The following is a 20,249-nucleotide window of genomic DNA, read 5'->3' on the forward strand; positions in this document are numbered from 1 at the left end:
GGGAAAATGTTAACATATCCCAAAATGTTAACAGTGGTTATATTAGAGGGAGAAAGGGAGGTCTCAGAGTACCTTTACCTTCGACTTTGAGAAATATTTGAAATGCTTTACAACAAGCATATATTTCTTTTACTTTTAATTACATCGTCTTAAAAAATATTAAATGGAACTAAAAGGAACTTTTAGAACTAAATTTTAAAACTAAAATAGAACTTTATGATGAAAAAAACAGCAGTGTCCCCCTGCACTCCTCTGCACCCCTCAGTCCCACAACTCCTGGCTTGCACTCCTTTAATTGCTTTCTAGTTTCCAAAGATGTGTTGAAATCTCTTATCTGCTGCCTCATTCTCTTTATCCTTGGGGGTTTATATCTTTTCGACTGCTTTACTGTCATTTAGCGAGGTTTCAAGAAAGAGAGGAAATTAATATGATCAATCTGCCACTTTTAATCAGAAGGCCAAGCATACAATCCAGGCTGATTTTTGGACATTATCAAGTAGGGAATAGGATTTATCAAAGAATAGCCAGCTGTTTGTTTTAAAGACATTCTGGTGATGAGGCGGGTAGGCAGGGTGAAGACAGACTGGGAAGGGGAGCAGCCAGAGGCTAGTGGGGAGAATGGTTAAAGAGCTAACATACAGTTAGGAAGACACAGAGGTAGGCTTCTCACTCAGCTGCAGCAGGATAGAAACAACAACATAGAGAGCACAGAGAATCCGTGCCTCAGGGTCACAGCCCACCTCATGGGGCTGCTCACCGGGGTTCTGCTCCAGGATAGACTCAACCTGGAAGGAAACACACCAGAATGTAAACGCTAGGAACAAGGAAATATATTAGAAATGGCAAATACTTGGCCGCATTCCTTATTTGTGAGCCCATGGCAGATGTAGTAATCCATCATGGCACTCTTTCCTGCGGAGGCTGGAGGGCCTCATACTTTCTCAACATAGTGACAGGCACTGCTAATCAATGTTGTCACTCAAGATGGTGCCAGCTGCCAACCTGGGACTAACAGTCTTCCATCCCCCTCTCTTGCCCATAGGCAAGCAACAGAACGTAAAAAGCCCATCCCAATTGTCCTGGAAACTGTATGTCCAGGGGATTGCCACAAGCCAGCTGAATAAACATGAGCTGACAGAGAACTGTGAAGTAGGAAGAGTCTGTACACTGGGACTTTTGGGTCCCTTGAGAGCCAGGGTCAGGGTCCCTCAGCCCAGGCTGTCTTACCTGGCCCTTCAACAGGGTCAGAGTCCCCTTCCCTAGGGCCTCAGCCACAAGCTGCTGCTCCTCAGACAGCTCTGGGGGCAAAAAAGAGGGTGGTTGGCAGAGAAGAGAGGCACATGGTGGGACAGGGCTTCAGTGTCTGATCAGATTCAGGACAAGCATCAGAAGGAGGTTCTGGAGAGACCCTGGCAGTGCTAGATGGGAGTTATTCCAAATGGGCTCCTGCTATATGGTTCCTGCTTTCCTCTTAACCTGCAGGAGGTCACAGACTGTGCCAAGGGGGAAGAGGAGGCAATCCCTCAATCCCTGACCTGGGGAAGATGGCTAGTTTCTGAAATGTGAAAGCCTTTCCCTCACAAAATGTAAAGGGCAATGTGTACCCCCTTCCTCCCAAGATTTGATTCCTCACACACCCCTCTGCTCAGCGTTTTCTCCAAACCAGCATACATCCAGACCCCTCCTCACCCATCAAGGCATCCAGGACATCCAGAATGGCTTCTATGCGCGCCTGTACCAAGATCCCAGCATCGTTAAAAAGGCTACTTATGAGAGGACCTGCTGGGCCCTCCATCTGTAGCTCACCAGAGATCAGGACCTCAGACACCTAGGGCCAGGAGATGGGGGAGATGAGCACCACTCCCACTATAGCAGATTGTCTTTAGCGTGTCAACTTCCCTCCCCACTGGCTCCTCCCTCTCTCTGCCCAGTTCTTTCTTGGGCCTCTTACTCTTTGCTCTAGATCCTGCAGCTGCCCATCCTTGCTGAGGCACTCAGTGAGGCAGCTTAGCACATCTTTTCGCTCCTCCTCAGTCAGATCCTGGAGGCCTATCACCATGTCCTGCACCTTCTCCTTCATGTTTCTGAAATCCTCCAAATTCAAGGACTTCCCTGTAAAGGAAGCAATTAAGAGCCCAACCTACTCAGCCCAGCAAGCTCCATTTCCAAGACCCCTCTAGACTCCGTTCTTCGTCTAGTCTTTCTTCTGGAGACCACCTTTCTGTATCTTCCCTTCTTCTAATCTTTTCCTATTAAAATGAAGCATCCTTCTTCTCAGATTCCCACCATCATTGCCTCCTGCTGACCCCACTTCCATCTCCCCAGATCACCCCTAGTCTTGTACCAACCCCAAATTCTTTGGACCACACTAGGAGTAGTGAGGATTTACAGCAAGTTAGAACAGTGGTTCTCAACCTTGACTGTGCATGAGAATCACCTGAGGAGTGATTAAAAATCTTGAAGCCCAGGCCACACCCTCAGATCAATTAAATCAGAATTTCTAGCGGCGGGACTCAGGCTCACTAGTTTTAAAGTTCCTCCAGGTGATGTCTATGTGCAACCAATGAGAACCACTGTGTTTAGAGGAGACACATGCAACCTCCAGACTAAACTTGCCAGAGACTGAACTTGAAACCTGCTTGGGCACTGTCCCACCCTTCTCCCCCGAGCCACCCCCCAACACACACACATACTCAGCTACCCCACCTGAGCTGCAGTCCTTGAGGCCAGAGGGCTCAAGGGTGAGTGGGTGCAGCCACCCTGAACACAGCTGGCTCCCATACTTACCTAAGCAAGATGAACCACCATCTTTCTCTGCAAAGAGAGGAAGAATAATCTCAGAGTCTTCAGGTCACCTCCAGCCCCCTGTGGACATTCTCTTCCCAGCGGTGGAAGTTTTCATTCTTGGACTCTGAGCCCTCACTGCCCATGCCAGGGAGCCTACATCCTCATCATTGTGTGTAAATGACCCTTCCCACATCCTGGGAGATAGGCAGCCATAGGATTATATCTAGATGATTGAAGAAGAAACAGAGGCCCAGAGAGGGTGCAATATGCCCTCAGTCACTCAGCAAATTTGGGTCAAATTAGGGATTGAAATCTATCTCCTGTCTCCTCTGTTATGGCACGTTAGAATGACAGAGATTCACTCTTTTGAGCTAGCAAGACCTTGCCAGGACTGAACCTGCAACTTCTACAACTTCCAGGAGTTTCTCAAATTTTCTACCATATCTAGACCTCTCTCTACTCCTTCCCAAGGCCTTTTAGGCAGTACAATCCTTCTGAGATTCAAGGAAAAACTCTGAAATTCCAGAGGAAGCCACATTCAGAATCACAGGGATCTTGTAATCTAACCCATTCATTTTAAAGTCAGGATAACCATGGCTCAGGAGGCTATAGAGCTAGTGATTGCCAGAGCCAGGACTAGACCCTGAGACCATTTGACTCCCAGTCCAGTGCTCCTTTCACAGCCAGTGCTATCATGTGAGAACTGGCCAGGCAATTCAGTTGTGCTTCCTAGGCCAATAAGCCTTCAGTAAAGGCTGTGACCCTGGGATCCAGCACACTGCCTCACACAAAGCAAGTCAAAGTTGTCAGAGCCTAGAAATCCTAGGCCAACATGCAATCCCACCTGCTTCTCCAACAGGCAGATTTTTCTCCTGCCCTTACCACGGTTCCCACCCTGGGTACATCCTATTACATTCTTAGCTCTAATAACTTTATAATTCCAGGCCGTTTGTTATACTCTTTTTAAAAATACTATCCTTGCCCATTCTGGAATGATGAACAGGAGGCCCAGAAGCTCACTCACCTTCTGGAAAGGATTTTGTTTCGCCCAAGAAACAAATATCTAAACCAGTGCAAAAAAAGAGAGAGAGACCAGTTATCAGAAAGACCAGTTCTCTCTCTGTAAGTTCTTCTTTCTAGTCTTTCCTCAATCCTCATGCTCTGCCCCCCACCAAAAAAGAAAATACTGGGAAAGAGATGGTAGTTAACACCTCTAGGGAAGGATTAGTGTCATGATGGGGCAAATCCTGGGTCTGTGGTGTCTGAGCAAGAAACCTCAGGCCTTCCTCCCAGTCCTAAACCCTCCCTCTTCCTTGGAACTTCCCTGACCGTCAAGCTCACCAGGAGCCCTCCAGGCTGACACAGAGCCTGGCTGAATCAGCCCCCACTCCCACCAGGCCTTGCTTACTCATCCTTTCCGTGTTGGGGAAGACGAGCTGCTTTATTCGATAGCCCAGGACGCACTTCGGGGGGATGGTCACTGCCCTTTGGTGCTAGGAAAAAGGAGCTCACGTTGATTGATCCCTAGGTGCTTTATGTAGTTATCTTACCTGATCTCCCAAACAGTCCTGGGAGGTAGAGATTTTTATCCTCATTTTTCAGATGAGAGAACTGAGGCTCAGAGAGGGTCAGTAGGTGAGCCAGTTTCACAGCTAAAAACAGTAATAGAGCTGAAATTTGAACCCACATCTGACCCTAAAACTCATGTTGTTTCCACTGTTCATTCAACAAATGTTTATTGAGGATCTGTTTTGTTCCAGGCACTGTGGCTCCTGCCCTCCTGCCTCCTAGAAAGGGAGGCAGACAATGAATAAGCAAAAAACCCTCGTGTAATTATGAACTGTGGGAAGCCTTTTGAAGCAAATGAAAACAGGATATCACAGCGAGTGACAGGGGAGGGACTTAGCGATGCCACACACACTTTCTTGGGGCAAGAAGAGAGGTCATAAGAAGGCCAAGGAGCAGGCAGGGCTGCTCAGGGAGGTCTGGAGGAAGAGCTGAAGAGCCTAGAGTCTGGGCTGGCATCCCCCTGACCTGCAGTGGGCGGGCCAAGGCTGGCTCTCCACAGTCCCTGCCTCCCAGGATCCAAACCTTGTGTTCCAATTTGAAACTGCCAAAATTTATCTTGCTCCATAATGTACACTGCCATTTACTTTCCAGGGTTTCCTTCTTTGTTGTCTCCACAGTTTCTGTCACCAGATAGAGGTCTTTTCTCTTTGTCTGGATTGATCGGAAAAAAGCAGGTAGTTTTCTCTTCAGCTTCCTGGAGGGAGTGAGGGGGGATGAGAGTTCAGGATCTCAAGGGCCCCACCTCCCAGTGAGGTTTCCTCTCCATCAGCTAGTTCCTATTTGAGATTAAGTGCCTCTGAGGCTAGAAAACCAAGGAACACAGCATCCCTGTCAGTTAACTTGACGCGCTGGGGGCAAGGGAGTGCAAAGTGGGAGGGGAACTCACTAGCATTTTTTGAAGACTAGAGTGTGCGAACACTGTGAGATACTTCACATGTCATTTCGTTTAACCCTCCTCACAACACTATGATATAGGCAGAATTGCATCCATTTTTCATATGAGGAAATTGAGGCTTAGAGACAGGTGGTAAATGGTCCAAGGTCACACAGCTAATAAGTATAGAGCTGGGATTCAAACCCTGGTCTATGTGAGTCCAAAGCGTGTGCCCTTCTCATGGCACTGAGATAGGCATCTGCCCAGCCCAGAGTAGCCTGTTGTCTGAGAAGGGGCTCCAGCTCCTCGCCTGTACCTGGGGCCTGGCTGCATTGTCCACCCTTGGGTTCCAGGAGGTATCTCTGATTCCATAAGAAAATTCATTTTGTGACTAAAAACAGCCTGATGGAGCTTCTGGTATTTACAACCAAAAGACCCTCAAGGAAGGCCTACATCCTTGCCTCTGCTGAGCTTCCTGTACCCATCCAGTCATCCTCCCCCCAACTCTATATATACATACCACATAGCCTCACCCTAGAAACGACAGGCATTCTAGAAAAACTCCAAAGGCCCCTACCCAGTAATACTGTGGTGGGGAAGGGTAGTTCCAAGGACCAGTAAAATTTCACTGTAAGCCTTTCAACTTTTAATTAAAAAGGAAAAACAAAAGGCAGCCACCCCACTCAGGGAGCGCTAGACCAGGAGAATGGTAGGGCCCCTTCCCCTGAGCTGCTCCAACCACGCTTTCCGACAACTCCAGCTAGGGAAGGAACACCAACACCAACAACAAAATGATCGCTGAGGGGGAAGGCTGGTGATGTCCCTCTAAGTCCCTTGGAAGCACCAGGACCTCAGCTATCAGAACCTCTGTGGCACTTGATTGGTACCACCCCAGTGGAGTGGGGTGGTGGCACTTTCTGTGCAGGAAGTGTTCTACAGGGGTGTTTTGATTTCATTGTGCTTCACCTCAGCTCTCCTACTGAGCACCTACTGTGTGCTAGGGACAAATATAGAGAGGTTAATAAAGTCAGTCCCCGGTCACAAGTTGTTCCTAGTCCAGTGAGGGAGAGGAACATGGAAATCACTGGCTTGCCACAAGGCAGAGTGAAACAAGCACAAAATACAGATTTGGGCAACTCAGTATAGAAGAACAGAGGAGAATGGCCTCTTGAAACCAGCAGGTTTTGGTCCAATCCAGAGTAATCAGTCACCCCGGAGGGTAGCAGGGATGTGAGTGAATTGGAGGTATCAGAAGAAGGTTTCCTGGAGGCTGATCCTGGAAGAATGAGAAGGCTTCCTGAAGGTGGAGAAGAGGAAGGCATGCTTGAGTAAAGGAGTGGGTCGGGGGAATGCTGGGAGTAGGGAGTGAGAGGCTGCACCAGCCAGGGTGCCCCCCCTCAGATGCCCTTGGTGCCCAAAATGGGCTTTCTCCCTCTCTGCCTCCCCACTGCTGCCCACCTCCAGCCTCACCTGTTCTCAAGGGAATCCAGATATTGTGGGGATATCTGAGTCGCCAATATCTCGATTCTCTGCTCCTGAGAGCCCTGGAAGGCCCCTGCAATTGTTATTTCTTTGGGTAATTTCACTGTCAACATTCCCTTTGAGTCTACCATGTCTGTAACTTGGAACTCAGCCTTTTGACCTAGAAGGAGAAGGGTAAAGGTCATACTGAGGCTGACCCAAAAGATTTTTCTCCAGAAAATCCTCCCTGGAGCAGCCCTATCCTGGGGTCCCCTCCACGATCCCCTTCCCTTCTGAGGAAGTCCTGCAGCTGTGGCTCTCCAGAAAATGCTCTTCTCACCAGGAGTCATCGTGAGGTCACACAATCCCAGGTTTGAGCACACTCTGCCACCTTCTCACCATTGACCTTGGACAAGTCACTTAACCTCTTTGAATCTGTTTCCTTATCTATAGAAGGAGAATATTAATAGTACCTACTGCCTGTGCTTGAGGAAATTAAATAAAATAATGCAGTTAAGCACTTAACAAAGTACCTGGCATGTACACTAAATGCTCAATAAATGTGAGCTAGTCCTATTTAACTATTTGAGAGGCTGAAATGAAACAAAAGTAAAGCTAAAGAATTAGGAACCCTTGCCCATTGGGAAATAAAAATTAAGCAGCGTTCAGCCTCTGTGTTTGTATGAACCATGCAGGTATAAAGTGAGGTAACCCTAGGAAGTTGCCCACGTCTGTGTGGACTCTGCCCAGGCTGATGAGGTGCTGTCATAAGGGCCTTGATTCTGAGTCAGCTGCTGCCCTGGAGTTAGTGGAGCTTGTGGAGATGCTGCCAGGCTGAGTGCCTTTCTCTCAGACCTCCCAGGTGTGACCTACAAAGGAGGGAGAGCTTCAACTGCTAGGTTTTGGGGGCAGGGCTGGATTTCCAGAGAAAAATGCATTTTGGAACGGGTGGAACATGACAGAACTAGAAATAGTGCCTGAAGTCAGTCCTGTATGTGTGACACTAAGGTCTCAGGGCCCATTTGTTTCTTGAGCAATGTAAATTTTGTGTGTGCTTTATCAGAGAGAAAAGAAAAGTCAAACCTAGCACACAAAGAGTACAGTATGGGGGGTGGGGGTGGGCAGTAACTTTACAGTGGAGAAACCTGACAAAAACTACCTCAGCCTGGTGACCAAGGTTAACATCAACAGTGATAAGTCATGTTGACAGTCTGTACCCTTGATACCATGTGATGAGAATGGCACTTTACCTCTGTGGTCTTCCTCCCCCATACCCATTACCTCAGTCTAACCATGAGAAAAAAGCATCAGACGAATTCCAGTAGAGAGGCATCCTGCAATAAGCCTGACCAATAGTCCTTAAAACTGTCAAGGTCATCAAAAACAAGGAAAGTCTGAGAAATTGTCACAGCCAAGAGGAGCCTAAGGAGATATGATGACTAAAGGTAACATGGTATCCTGGATGGGATCCTGGAACAGAAAAAGGACAGTAGGTAAAACTAAGATAATTTGAATGAAATATGGACTTTAGTTAATTAAAAAAACAAAACAAAAAAACCTATTCACACTTTAACCACACTATCAGCACGATATAGTTAAAAAATAAATAATCCATTTGAAATGGGGGCAGGCCAAGTTGCTGAAAACCAATTCAAATTACCAATTCACTTCATTCTTAAGGATTTTTTTTTTTTAAGTTGGTTTTCACCTCTGCCTCTGAATTTTTTATGCAAACAGACAGACTGTCCCTTAAAGGAAGTTAACTGACTTAGTCAAATTTTTTTTCCATACTTACACTTTGCCCCTGCCCCTGGGGAGTAATATGATCATGGCAAAACATCCCAGTCCAGGTTTAAAGTTTTTTTCTGTTTTTAGTGAACTGGTCATTTGACAAACTGATTTTTTGAGAATTAGCTTTTAGTAAGTTGGCTCTTGGCAAGTTGCTTTTTAGAGCACTGACTCGGAGTCTTTGAAAAATGCTAATCTGAAATTTTCCTAAAACCCCTTGCTTGCTTAATCAAACTCCACTTGTGGAAAGGCCGACCACCTCCAAGTAATCTGGGCCCTTCTTGGGGTCACAGAACAGCAGTGCCTGGCACATGGCAGGTGCTCTAAAACTGTACAGTGGTATCGTTAGAATTCTTTTCCTTCTCTTGGTGAGACCCAAATGGGCTATAGCAGAGATGTCTGAGCTGTAAAACTCCTCACCATGAGGCACGAAACACTGAAGTAAGTCTCCAAGTAAGGGTTCAACAATACTTACCCTGGGCCTTCTGAAACCCAAGAAACCGCAGGAATAGCTGAGCTTGGAGGCAGGGGGATGGAATAGACTCCTCTACAAATCCCTTCAAGCCCTTAGGGAGTTCTGCTCGCCAGCAACTTCCCATTCAGTCATGATTTCCAGAGAACTTTAAGGGATAATAATAATAACCGCCACCAGCAGAATGATTGCGGTGAACTTTGATTGAGTCTCCTGTGCAGGCACTGTGATAAATGATTTATGTAACTAATCTCATTCGATTCTTGCAACAATCTTCTTGAGTTGAGAGATGAAGAAACAAACTTAGAGAGATAAAGCAACTTGTCCAGAGGTCACCCACCTGGTAAGTGGCAGAGTCAGGCTTAGAAACCAGACCCCCCCAGCTCTAAAGCTTGTGTCCTTTCTTAACCACTAAGCAAACTGCCTCCATTTATTTATCCATTGAAATGATAAACTTATAAACACATGAGAAGACCTCAGCTAATTTAAAAACAAATTGTTTACAAAGAGAAAAAATGGGAAAGGAAGACTGTTTACGAATAGTTTACAATAAAAATAAATTTCCAGGGCCGGCCCTGTGGCTTAGCACTGCGCTAAGCAGTGCTGGCAGCCTGGGTTCAGATCCCGGGCGCTCACCCATGCACTGCTTCTCCGGCCATGCTGAGGCCGCGTCCCACATACAGCAACTAGAAGGATGTGCAACTATGACATACAACTATCTACTGGAGCTTTGGGGGAAAAAAAAAAGGAGGAGGATTGGCAATAGATGTTAGCTCAGAGCCGGTCTTCCTCAGCAAAAAGAGGAGGATTAGCACGGATGTTAGCTCAGGGATGATCTTCCTCACAAAAAATAAAAATAAAAAAAATAATAAATTTCCACTTCCTATTCCCTTCTCCCCATTCAGCTCTTCTGTTGGAGGTGTGTGGATGTGTATATACAAATTCCACAGTTTCTTTGTTGACTGGCTGACTTGGTTGATGGCAGTGGGGAGTTGAGAGTGGGATAGAGTAGGAGTGGGCAAAGTCTCCTGCCTGGCCATCTCTCACCTACCTCATACTGACCTTGGAACCCAGAATCCAGCTCATCAAACTGCCCTTCACCCTTCTCTGTCTCCAGTATGTCCTTCAGGGTGAGGTCTGTCTTGTAGTACCGGCATCCCAAGAAATTTCTCCTCTCCAACACCAGATAGAAGCAGTGAAATCTGTTAGCATCGACAAGGCTTCTGACAGCAATCATATCCCCTCTAGGATCCATCTCTTGGACCACAACTCTTGTGATTTTCTCAAATACGCTGGGCATTGTACCTGGACCAGCTGGGAGAAGGAAGCCGATTTCAGTTTGGGGGAGGGGGATATTGGTTCAGGTTTTTAAATCTTCTACCTCTGGCAGCCTGGGCTCAAGGAAGAGCCAAAGTTTCTAGGACAACTAGGACCTGAAGTTACTTGCCTTCCCTCTTTCTAGAAGGTGAGGTGGTCACTACACACTAAGGAAGGGTGACCATCACAAATGGTGTACTCCCCTCTGCCCCTCATGGAACCCTTCTGGAGGAAAGATGGAGCAATGATTGCCTCAAACAGAAAGCGAGATCTGTTTCCTGCATCTCCCACAGCAGAGTTTCCCCCTTGCTCGGAGGGGCCTGAGGTGTAGGAAGGCAGGCCCACCATCCCCCGGGTAGACTCTCACCAGTGTTGATGAACAGAGGATCCAGGAAGGGATGAGGGGCATGGCTGCCAGACCTCACATTACCAACCCCAACTGATTATTTCTTCCCTTGGCTCTGAGTCCCTCCCTTGCTGTATTCTGCAAGGCAGTTGGATGGGTGCCCCTACCAACCATTTCCCAGTGAGATGGTGGTAAGTTGGCCTTAGAAGGAAACAAGAGAGAAAGGATGGAGAGCAAGAGTAGCTTGGAGCTGGGCACCATAAACAGCTCCCTACCCCCAGGTCCTGTCTCCTCAGTTTTTGGTCACCTTCTGAAAGGTCCCCTTACACTTGGTAAAATAAAATGAATCTCAAAACCCCACCTGGGGCATCTCCCCCCACCCACTCTCTCTTTCACCCTCTCATCTACACTTGGCCCCGGTACCTCTCTATCTCCCCTGCCCTGCGGGACCCTCCACAGGCCTATCACCAGTCCAATCTGACATAGCTACTGCTTCTCTGTTTCTATTCAGCAGCAGCTCTTTGTCCCCACATTGGACCCTTTAGGCTCTTTTACCTTCAAATCCTTCTTACTCTCTCCTGTTTCATCAGTCACTCTGCAACTCTTTCCTTTTGAGATCTCTTTCCCTTTCTTCAAGTTCCTTTGCTTCCCTCATGGGGTCAGGCCTCCCCTCACAAGCTTCCTGGGCTCCTTCACTTCTCCATCCTACCTCTGACCACCTTCCCCTAAGACCCTTCTGGCGGCCCAGGCACCTACTCACCCGTGCTCCCTTCTCTGTCCCTGCCCCCATCATGGCAGCCAACTCTCAGCTCACTCCCAACCTAGGAATTCTTCTGGGTGTCTGAAAAGGCAGTGCCCAGGGCTCACAGGCCCATCTCAGGGACCACCCACCTCCTCTCTATCCTCAGCTGCTTACCCGAAATGGAGGTTGTGAGAATCCCTTCTGTAAGATCTCTGCACAGTTCCTGGCCGCTGTGTCTCAGGAAGCTATAATAAGAGAACTGAAAGGAATTGGAAAGCTGGGTAGGGCTAGGTGCCACACCTCTCAGGCCTTTAGATAAGCTACATTATGGCTGCGCCGGAAGCAGATAAGGCTCTCCTCTTGGACTAGGGGAGCAGGTGGTATATATATATATATATGTACGTACACACACACACACACACACATTCTAGGTGAGTTTGGGCCAGGGAATGGTGTAGAAGGAGGCATACTGGGCTGTGCAATCCAGTGGGTTTGGAATAGAGAAATAGAATATGGGTGGGTACCAACCAAGTGCCAACAGGCAATGGCTGTGACTGTGCCAGGGACATGAGGAGAGTGACCTAGTCAGAACCAGCTACCCAAATGCCATGCTAGGGTGGGCAACACTGAAGACTGAGAGAGCAACAGCAGCTAACACCTGTAGGGAACAGGCTGGGCCAGTAAGGACTCAAGCCTCTCTCTCCAAATGTGCCCTCATAGCCCACTCAGGGAGATGCCCCCACCTGTCTTCATCACTCACCTCCACCTCCAGGGAGAGGCCTCTGGCCCCACCCCTCAGTCCTCAGAGATAACCACCCTGTCTCCTGGCCCCTGCCTCCCTCAGTTCTGAAAGAACACTTGAGATGATGATGGTGGTGGTAACAATAGTAATAATATTAATATGGCTACCATGTGTTAAGTATTTGCCACATGCCAGGCATTGAGCTAATCCTCATAACAGCCCTAACCTCTTATACAACAGAGGAAGAAACTGAAGCTCTGAGAAGTAAGGTCACGAGGCCACAAGGCCAGTAAGAGGCAGAGCTGGTATTTGAGCCCAGATTGTTGTTGATGGCCTCAGCCCCTCACCCTGACTGCATTCTTGCAGGTCCAGGAAGCTCCCAGGGCGCCCCCACCTCCAGGACTGATCGCAGGTGGCTGATTTCTCTTCCCAACGCGGTGTGGGCCTCAGGTGCAGGCAGAGGGTGGGGGGTGGACTTGGGCAAAGATCCTGCACTCTTCCTGACACCAAGGACATTGTGATGCAGGACCAGGGCCAGAGAGGAGCCCAGGCTGCCGGGGGGGCAGCTCCTCCCTTCTACTCTGCACTTTGTACCTGTCCCAGAATAGCCGATGATATTGCACAGAACAAGCTGAAAGGCCGGGAACCTGGGAGATAAGAGTTCCTTCACTAAAAAACTGCCTTTCCTGGCCATGGGAGCCTAAATAACTCCTGGAGGGTGATCTCTTCCCCTCCCACTCATACTTATGGCAGGAGGAGGAAGCATGAAGATTCCTCTGAAGACAGAAAGGCCAGGAGAAAAGGCAGCCCTCCCAGGGAAGGAACACTGGGGGAAGAGAAGTGAGAACAGGGGAGGCGTTCAGAGGATGGCACTGGGCCCCTCAGGACTCCAGCTTCATTTATGAAGCCTTTGCTGGACCGACCCCCTCCTTGGCCACGGCACAAGCTGTCCCTCCGCCAACCCAGCCTGACTCAGCCAGCCTGTGTAGCCCAGAGGTGGAAATTCTGTCAGAGGAACAGCCAGGCAAAGTCACAGAGCAGAATCCTACTCTCTGGGCTGCTGCTGCCTCTGCCAGTTCCCTCCCAGACCCTGGACTCACTCTGCTGGGGCAGCAGGAACAGCAGCATCCCAGGGTCCCTCCCACCATCCAGGCAGAGGGTCGAACTGATGCTCCCACACTGCCCTCAGCAGGAGCGCTGTCCACACCCCGCCCCCTCCCCCAGGAACCTCCAGGAAGCAGAAGCCAGACTCAGGAGAAATAGGAACATTGTCCTTTATTTGTGTTTCTCAGAATACTGTACAAAGGGAGTAAAAATCCTATTCACACTTTGCTTAGAAAGATTTTGAGGTGAAAGTTCCCTATGATACATAATGGGGTGGGGGTTGGGGTGACCAGGAGGCAGAAAACAGGGCCAATGACCTCCCCTCCTCCCTCAGGGCCCTGAGACGGGGCACAGGCACCCACACCTTTTCAAAAGTAACACAGACCCTAGTCAGATTGCGGAGGGGAGAAGGCGGCTCCTCTGCAGCCCATGCTCAGGCTCCTGCCCCAACTCTCTTCTCCTCAGGCGGAGGAGACGGCACCTACAGGCCACTCCTTACTTTCTACTGCGCTGCTGGAGCAGGGACCATGTAGCACTCTACAGCGCACCGACCCTGTTTGGGGGTGGCCTCATAGCCCCACATGTGCATGCCACACGAGAGGCCTTGCCCCAGTGCCATTCTGCACAAGATTACAAGGTGAAGGGCCGCAGAAGGGCCCCACCATTCATCATTTCTGTCCCAGTTTCCCCACGTTCCTCACACCAAAGGCAGTGTCAAATTGAACCTGTGCTTATGATGACTCACAGGCCTCTTCCACCCATCTCCACCCACTCACACCAACCCAGGAGCTTCAAACCCACAGCAGCCTCCCTTCCTATTACCACCACCATGCTGTGGGTAAATTAACTCTCCAAGCCTGCCCTCATCCCTGACCACTTCCCAAAGGATGAGATTGGGTCTAGGTTCTCTCCCGACCCTCCCTCCCTCCCTCCCTCCCACCGATCTCTGCTGCCATGCAGACCCTTCTTCTAAGTCTCAACTCACCATCCTCACCCCTCCCCTCACTTCCTTCCCACCTCCACTAGGGCCAGGATGGCAGCAGCCCTGGCCCCTCACCTCTGAGACCAGGCCATCCACACTCAGCCCCACCATCCCTCTCCTTACTCTCCCCACTCCCACCTAGTACCCAGGGTGGGTCATAGGGAAGCTGCCGAAAGCATGAGACTTGGATTAGACGGTTCTCTACCCAGAAGGACGAGGCACCGTCACGCATTTGCTTTCATACATACGAGCACACACTGAGTGTCATCCTAAAGACTTAAGAATTAAAGTGAAACAATCTAGAAGCTGTACCATTCCCTGTGCTCCCCTCACAGAGGTTAAAGTGCTTTAGCAATAGGATGAGCAAGTGAACAGGGGGTTTCCCTGGCCTCCTGTCTAACCTCACAGGTCTGTGTTCAGCCTCAGAGCCCAGCCCATTCCATGACCACCCCCATGGAGTCTCTATCCAAAAGGCAAAAGGAAAAGATCAAAAAATCAGAAAGGGTCAGAGCCCTGGGGGGGGCCTGCCCCAACCCCATTACAAGCTACTTCAGGTCGGCTACTGGGGGACGTGAGTGGGGAGACTAGGGCCCAGAGGCTCAACCTCCATCTCTGGCAGTATCCAGAGGCTCCTTCTGTCTTCAGCATCACAGCACAGGCTTCCACCCCTCCCCTGCCATCCTGGGCAGGGCAAGGGGCTGCACCCTCAGTATTTATTGATTCCAAAAATCCGGACTCCATGGAGCTGGGGCAGCTTGGGGATGAGCACGCTCATCAAGGACAGAGTGTTGAGGATGAAATGGATCTGGTCATACTTGGTATAGAAGCTGGTGAGGAAGTACCTGGGTGGGGAAGGTTGGGGAGAGTTATAAGACTCTGTTTGGAGGTCCCCTTCCTCCCTCACTCCCTGGGTGGGGAAAGGCAGATTCCTGACAGCCGAGGAGTCATGGGAAAGACCCCCAGAACAGAAGTAGGGGGGCAAGATCTCCCTCGCTAAAGAGGCCCCTTGCTTTACCCCAGGCCTGTGGGCTACCTCCCTGGCAGGAAGGAAGACCCAACTGAGGAAAGATAGGCCCAGGGAGGCCTGAGCCCAGCACAAGACCCAGGGACACTCCAACTTCCTTTCCTCTGTTCATTCCTAAGCCAAGAGACAGAGCTGGGGAGAGGTTTAAGCCTCGCAGGTCCCCAGGGTCCCCCAGGCCTTGGCCTGCCTGCGGGTGTCCTCTTCTACCAAGGCACTCACAGCACGATGGGTGTGATGGTCAAGAACTTCCGAGATGCTGTGAACTGGACCCCATAGTCCATCTGCTCCCAGTGAGTTAGCAACCTCGCCTTGCCCTGGTCCGGAGTCTCAAAGGGTGTCCCCTTCACCGTGTGCAGGAAGATGTACATGCCCTGGAGGGAGGGGTCTTTGTTAGAGGACACAAAAGGCAAAAGGCCCTCCAGCTCAGCTCTCCCACTCCAGTCAGAATGGACTCCGGGTGATCTGGAGCCTCCCTCTGCTGGGCAGGGGGATATGGGCTGGAGGTCAAGAAGGAGCAGCTGGGAGCCTGGCAGGAGAATAAGGGGACCCACTGGGTGAGAGGGCAGGCCTGGCATGAGGAGAACCATGGGGAGGAGTTAGCCGCAGAACTGGCATGGAGATGCTGCCCCTCTAGCCCAGTGACAGCCTCCCTGTGCCAGCTGGGAGGGGGCAAGCTGATGGGAAGGAACTAGGCCCCTGCTTGCCCACCAAAAGAGTACAAGGTAGCAAGCAGGTGGTGAGGGAGCAGAGGGGGCAAGAGTGGAAGGTGTGTGAGATCCTAACTTGGGAAGGGAGCATTCCTGCACCAGGCTAGGTGCCTGGGTCCTGGGGACTCTCTGGGGCCCTTACTTCACCTCTCAATGGCCCATCACCCAGGTCCATAAGCTACCCCATTATAGGGATGTGGACAGATTTTTTCCTCTTATCGGAATGCACAGGGCTGGAACCCAGAAGGAAGAGTGGGGCAGAGAGATGAGGGCTGGGTCTGGGCTCTGGTGACAGTTGTTGTCAGTATGTCACCCTGACATCTGGCCCATGTTTGGGGGGGCTCCTCCTACTCCTCAGCCCTGCTCTGCTCAGCAGAGTAGCCTACATGGTTGGGTGGGCAGCAGGCAGGTCCTCACCATGTTGTGGATGAGGTTGGTGAGAGTCCAGACGACAGGGACGCTCACGAAGGGGATGCTGAGTAGCACAATGTGGAGAAGCCCGATGGCCAGCACGTAGGAGAGCCAGATGCCGCGGCTGTTCATCACCCGCGTGTTGGGGTTCACCTCGCTGTGCGCCGTGCCCACATTCATCCTGCTGCCCCTCTCCTGCCACTCTCTGCAAACAACCAGCACAGGTGAGACAGGTCACACCACTTTCCCTGCCCCCTCACATCCTCCAGGTCCCGCAGGGAGGGAGGCTCTGCTCTCCCCAAAAACTCCAGGCAGGTCTACTGTTTGATTCTCAAGCAAGGAGGCCAGAGAAAGTCCATGTGGTCTTTACTCTATTCATTTCCCACTACTGGGTCGGGAGAAACACCAGGCTGCCCCACACATCACCAAATCAGCCGCTCCAGCCACTGGGACTGCCTGGGTGGATAGGCCACGAAGAGGCATCCCGCCCCAGAGCAAAGAAACCACTGCCTATCCTCCAATCTCACCCTCCAGAGCATTCCCATGAGGGCTGTCTTCCCACAAAGCCCAGGGAGAGGAGAAGAGGCTTGTCTCCTAAGAATCACCCAGCATAACCCCTGCAGGACTGTCTCACTAAGGGCCTGAAATGGGACATCTCTTACCCCTGAGCCTTCTCCCCCGATTATAAGGAATAAAAGGAGGTGGGGCCTGCAAGAACAGGTAGCAGTGGATGAAACATTTGGGGATCATTGCTTCTACCCATCTCTCCTAATTCTCCAGTCCCAGGTCTCCCCTAACGCTGACCCAAGAGGACTGACAGGGTAGAAAGAGGGAGGGAAGAAAACAACAGACTAGGAACAACCTTTGCCCAGACCTGGAAGCCTCCTTCTTGGTGACACAAAACAACCTATCCAGACATTTTATCCATTTGGCAGCCGCTCAGGCTAACCCTCGTGATACCACTCACTCTGCAGCCAAACCACCAGGGCCCTTTTCCCCACTAGAGGAGAGGCAAGGATGGAGAACGTGGCCACGATCTACAGCTCCAACGGGCAGCTGAAACGCACATCAACATACCCCTCCCAAGGACACAAAACCACACCTGTGGCCGCTCCTGCCTCCTTTCCTCTCTGCCCCACCCATCCTCACCTTGGCCTCTTTTCCCAGCACCTGTTTCCAGGTGTAAGTTAGCACCATGCCTTCCCCTGCCCAGCTCCAATGGCAGAAGCCCTGCAGCTGGAAGAACTAGGAGGACTGCCCTTGATGCCCAGGGAACAATGCAACCCAGCTGCAATCCTGGATGCAGGTAAGGAGGGGAATGAGCAGCCCCTTGTCCAGACCTGGCTGTCTCCAGATCCCTGAGGGCCCTGTGAACAGCAGGAGGTGAGAACAGATGGTGCCTTTGTATTAGCTCACCTCCCTAGCTGAGGGAAGGCCCTGCCTGATAAAGACCCTAAGGTCATCACCATGGTAACAGCTCCATCTTTCCTGGAGAAGCAGAAAGGGGTCCCAGATGGGGGTATCATAGAAGTGCCCAGGCAGCCACCTCCCGCACCCTGCTGCAACCAGACCCCCCCAGACTCAGTTGCTATCTATCTCTGGCTAGGATCACAGCCAAGCCTGTGTAGGAACCAGAATTCTCAACGATCAGTCCCTTACTTCCAGGATAATGGGAACAAGTTTCCTCTTCTCAGACAGCTCCAAGCTTAGAGACCTCCGGGGAAATGTGACCCCACAACACACCTTCCCAACATGCAAACATACATGAGAGGGCCCAGGGTGCATCCTAGAAAAAGTGATGCTCCTGGGGCCCATCAGCTCAGCCCATTAGGCTGGATAACTGGGCCTAAGAGAAACCCAAGGAACTAGAAAACCGAGACTGGCTCAGTTGTTTACTTTCCCGGGGCCTTGGGGCTTCAGTTACCCTAACACAGCTCCTGGGACACCTACTGCACAAAAGCCTCCACCTGGGGTGAGGGAGTGGGGGTGTGGAAGGGAAGCTGGCCAGGAAGTGAGGGCTCTGAAGGACTTACTACTGTCTAAGGAGAAAGTGTTCCCCATCCTGACCAGAAACTGTTGCCCCTCACCACTTCTCCCTAACCTAGACCTACAGGGGTGGAGGAGTAGAGACCTCTAGCCCTCCCTGGTATTTTGTCCAGGAGTGCCAAGAGCCTTGCTGAATCCCAGATCATCCTATACCTTTCTGGCTGAAACGGGGCATCGAATGAAGCCCAATGAGTCTAGGAGGGGCCTAGACCTAGGACCTGAGAAAGGTTCTTCCTGAAGCCTGAACACTAGCTGCCCCGAGAGCAAAAATCCCAGGAGACTCCCCAAAAAGACAGAATAGATCAATACACTAAGAAAAAGACTGGCAGCCAAGAAGCACTCTTGAGACTTTTGTGTGACTACGGGTACATATCACTTCCATCAGTAAAATAACCAATTGCCCCTCGCCCAGAAGGGGGGAAACGGAGAGAAGCAGCTGGCAGAGGTAGAGTAAGTCTACAGCAGCTGCGGCTGAAAAGTTCTGCTGCCATAGCTGGCAGGTGGCTGCCCGTGCCAGTCCCTAATGTGGTTTCATAACCTGCCTCAAACTAGAGCCTGCAGCAACTCTCTTCTGTTAACTACTTTCTTGCCGGTAACTATTTACTACCCCTTCTCTCCCTTCCCCCCTGGCTCCACATGCAAATAGCCCTGCCCAGCCAGTCTGTCAGACACTTAAGCCAAGGCCACAGAGCGCCTCAGGGCAGTTGCCAGGTGAGCGCTTCCTATTCTCTCCCCCAAATAAGGGCAGCCCTTTAAGCAGCAAACCTTTTGCCTTCTGGATGAGCAGCACAAAACATTCAAGCCTGTAACCTGGACCCCAACAGGGAGTCCCTGGCAGCACGTCACAATGCCATCTTCATTCTGCCCACTCCCAAACCCGCAGGGCCACAGTCGCTCACCTCTCAGCTCTAAACCTGCCTTCCGGACTTAGGAGAGCAGCGGGAATAGGAAGACGGCGAGTACCGAGGCGAACCCCTACCAGCCGAGAGAGAGGGTGAAGCGAAGAGGCAGAGCCCTCCCTATTGCTGGGGTTTTCTGAGTGGGACCTCAAGCCGAAGGGGGGCCTCCCGCTCCGCTCCTCAGCCTGGGACGTCGCACTCGGAGCCTGGCCCGGTCCGGAGCCCCACCCCCACCTCCACGCGTTCACCCAGCCGTAGAGACGGCCAAACATTTATCCCCGAAGCCCAGCCGCTCCCCGCCCCCCACCCCCCGCCCAAGCGCTCCTCCCCGAGGCCCCATCCCCGGCCTCCCGCCTCCACTTTCCCCTTTGGGCATCCCTTCAGCTGACGCACCCCCTCGGCTGCACCCCCTCCACCTCCACTCACCCTGCTCCGGTCCCCTCCAGCCCGGGGCGCCTCCTCAGCAGCCCCCACCTCCTTCCCCGCCCCGCCCCAGGAGGCTCTCAGTTCCGCCACCCCGAGGCCGCCCGTCTGGACTCACCGTACCGGGCCGCAGGTCGAGGGCCCGGGAAAGATGCCCAGGGGCGGGGGCCGCTGCTTCTCTAGCAGCTGTAACAACCCGCGGCGCAGCCACCCGGCTGGCAGCTCTGGCCGAATCAGGGCCCCGCGCCGGGCCCCGTGACGTCACCGCCCGGCGCCGGTCCGCCGGATGCCTCCTGGGAGTTGTAGTTTTCTCCCCCTGCTCCAGCCGGGGCCTCGCTGGGGCCGCACCACCGGACGTTTCAATAGCAAGCGATACTAAGATGAGATGGTATTGCTTTGGCGCGTAATAATTCCTGCTTTTGCGTCCGCGCTCTTCAGCTGTGGTTTACCATTGCCGAGTTTGGCAGATGAGGAAAACTCGCAGTTTTAAGTAACTTGCCATTGTTCCCCGCTGGGTCTCAACCTGGACCCGGAACCCAGAGATTCTGACCCCAG

General features: G+C 51.4%; 2 protein-coding genes across 3 annotated transcripts; both read right to left on the reverse strand.

Annotated features, from left to right (window-relative positions):
* Positions 1-428: 428 nt before the first annotated feature.
* Positions 429-11,639, reverse strand: GSDMB (gasdermin B). Of its 2 annotated transcripts, XM_058560891.1 has the most exons (11): positions 11,531-11,639; positions 10,014-10,265; positions 6,701-6,872; positions 4,879-5,050; positions 4,196-4,280; positions 3,812-3,850; positions 2,788-2,814; positions 1,952-2,112; positions 1,690-1,828; positions 1,228-1,298; positions 429-785 (listed from the first exon to the last, which is right to left on the reverse strand). In XM_058560891.1, the coding sequence occupies exons 2-11, from the start codon at positions 10,249-10,251 to the stop codon at positions 642-644; spliced, it is 1,248 nt and encodes a 415-aa protein (XP_058416874.1). In that variant the 5' UTR covers positions 10,252-10,265; positions 11,531-11,639; the 3' UTR covers positions 429-641. The 2 variants fall into 2 exon arrangements, with proteins under 2 accessions (XP_058416874.1, XP_058416875.1); XM_058560892.1 differs by lacking the exon at positions 1,228-1,298 and having other exon boundaries at positions 725-785.
* Positions 11,640-14,142: 2,503 nt separating this feature from the next.
* On the reverse strand, positions 14,143-19,916 carry ORMDL3 (ORMDL sphingolipid biosynthesis regulator 3). The gene is made up of 4 exons (XM_058560895.1): positions 19,813-19,916; positions 16,333-16,531; positions 15,428-15,579; positions 14,143-15,026 (listed from the first exon to the last, which is right to left on the reverse strand). Exons 2-4 carry the CDS (start codon positions 16,504-16,506, stop codon positions 14,891-14,893), a joined length of 462 nt encoding a protein of 153 aa, XP_058416878.1. The 5' UTR covers positions 16,507-16,531; positions 19,813-19,916; the 3' UTR covers positions 14,143-14,890.
* Between the last annotated feature and the right edge of the window lie 333 nt (positions 19,917-20,249).

This window comes from Diceros bicornis, chromosome 18 (genome assembly GCF_020826845.1).
Source record: "Diceros bicornis minor isolate mBicDic1 chromosome 18, mDicBic1.mat.cur, whole genome shotgun sequence".
NCBI lineage: Eukaryota > Metazoa > Chordata > Mammalia > Perissodactyla > Rhinocerotidae > Diceros > Diceros bicornis.

What these genes read in the sequence shown, in the direction of transcription:
- GSDMB (XM_058560891.1), bottom strand. Translation starts at nt 10,251, where the DNA reads ATGCCCAGCGTATTTGAGAAAATCACAAGAGTTGTGGTCCAAGAGATG. An exon ending in GTTTCAAATTGGAACACAAG is followed by an intron (nt 4,281 to 4,878) that starts GTTTGGATCCTG and finishes CCTTTTTCCTAG; the next exon opens with CACCAAAGGGCAGTGACCAT. An exon ending in TGTCCTGGATGCCTTGATGG is followed by an intron (nt 1,299 to 1,689) that starts GTGAGGAGGGGT and finishes TTTTGCCCCCAG; the next exon opens with AGCTGTCTGAGGAGCAGCAG.
- ORMDL3 (XM_058560895.1), bottom strand. Translation starts at nt 16,506, where the DNA reads ATGAATGTGGGCACGGCGCACAGCGAGGTGAACCCCAACACGCGGGTG. An exon ending in CCAACCTCATCCACAACATG is followed by an intron (nt 15,580 to 16,332) that starts GTGAGGACCTGC and finishes CCCTCCCTCCAG; the next exon opens with GGCATGTACATCTTCCTGCA. An exon ending in ACCATCACACCCATCGTGCT is followed by an intron (nt 15,027 to 15,427) that starts GTGAGTGCCTTG and finishes TTCCCCACCCAG; the next exon opens with GTACTTCCTCACCAGCTTCT.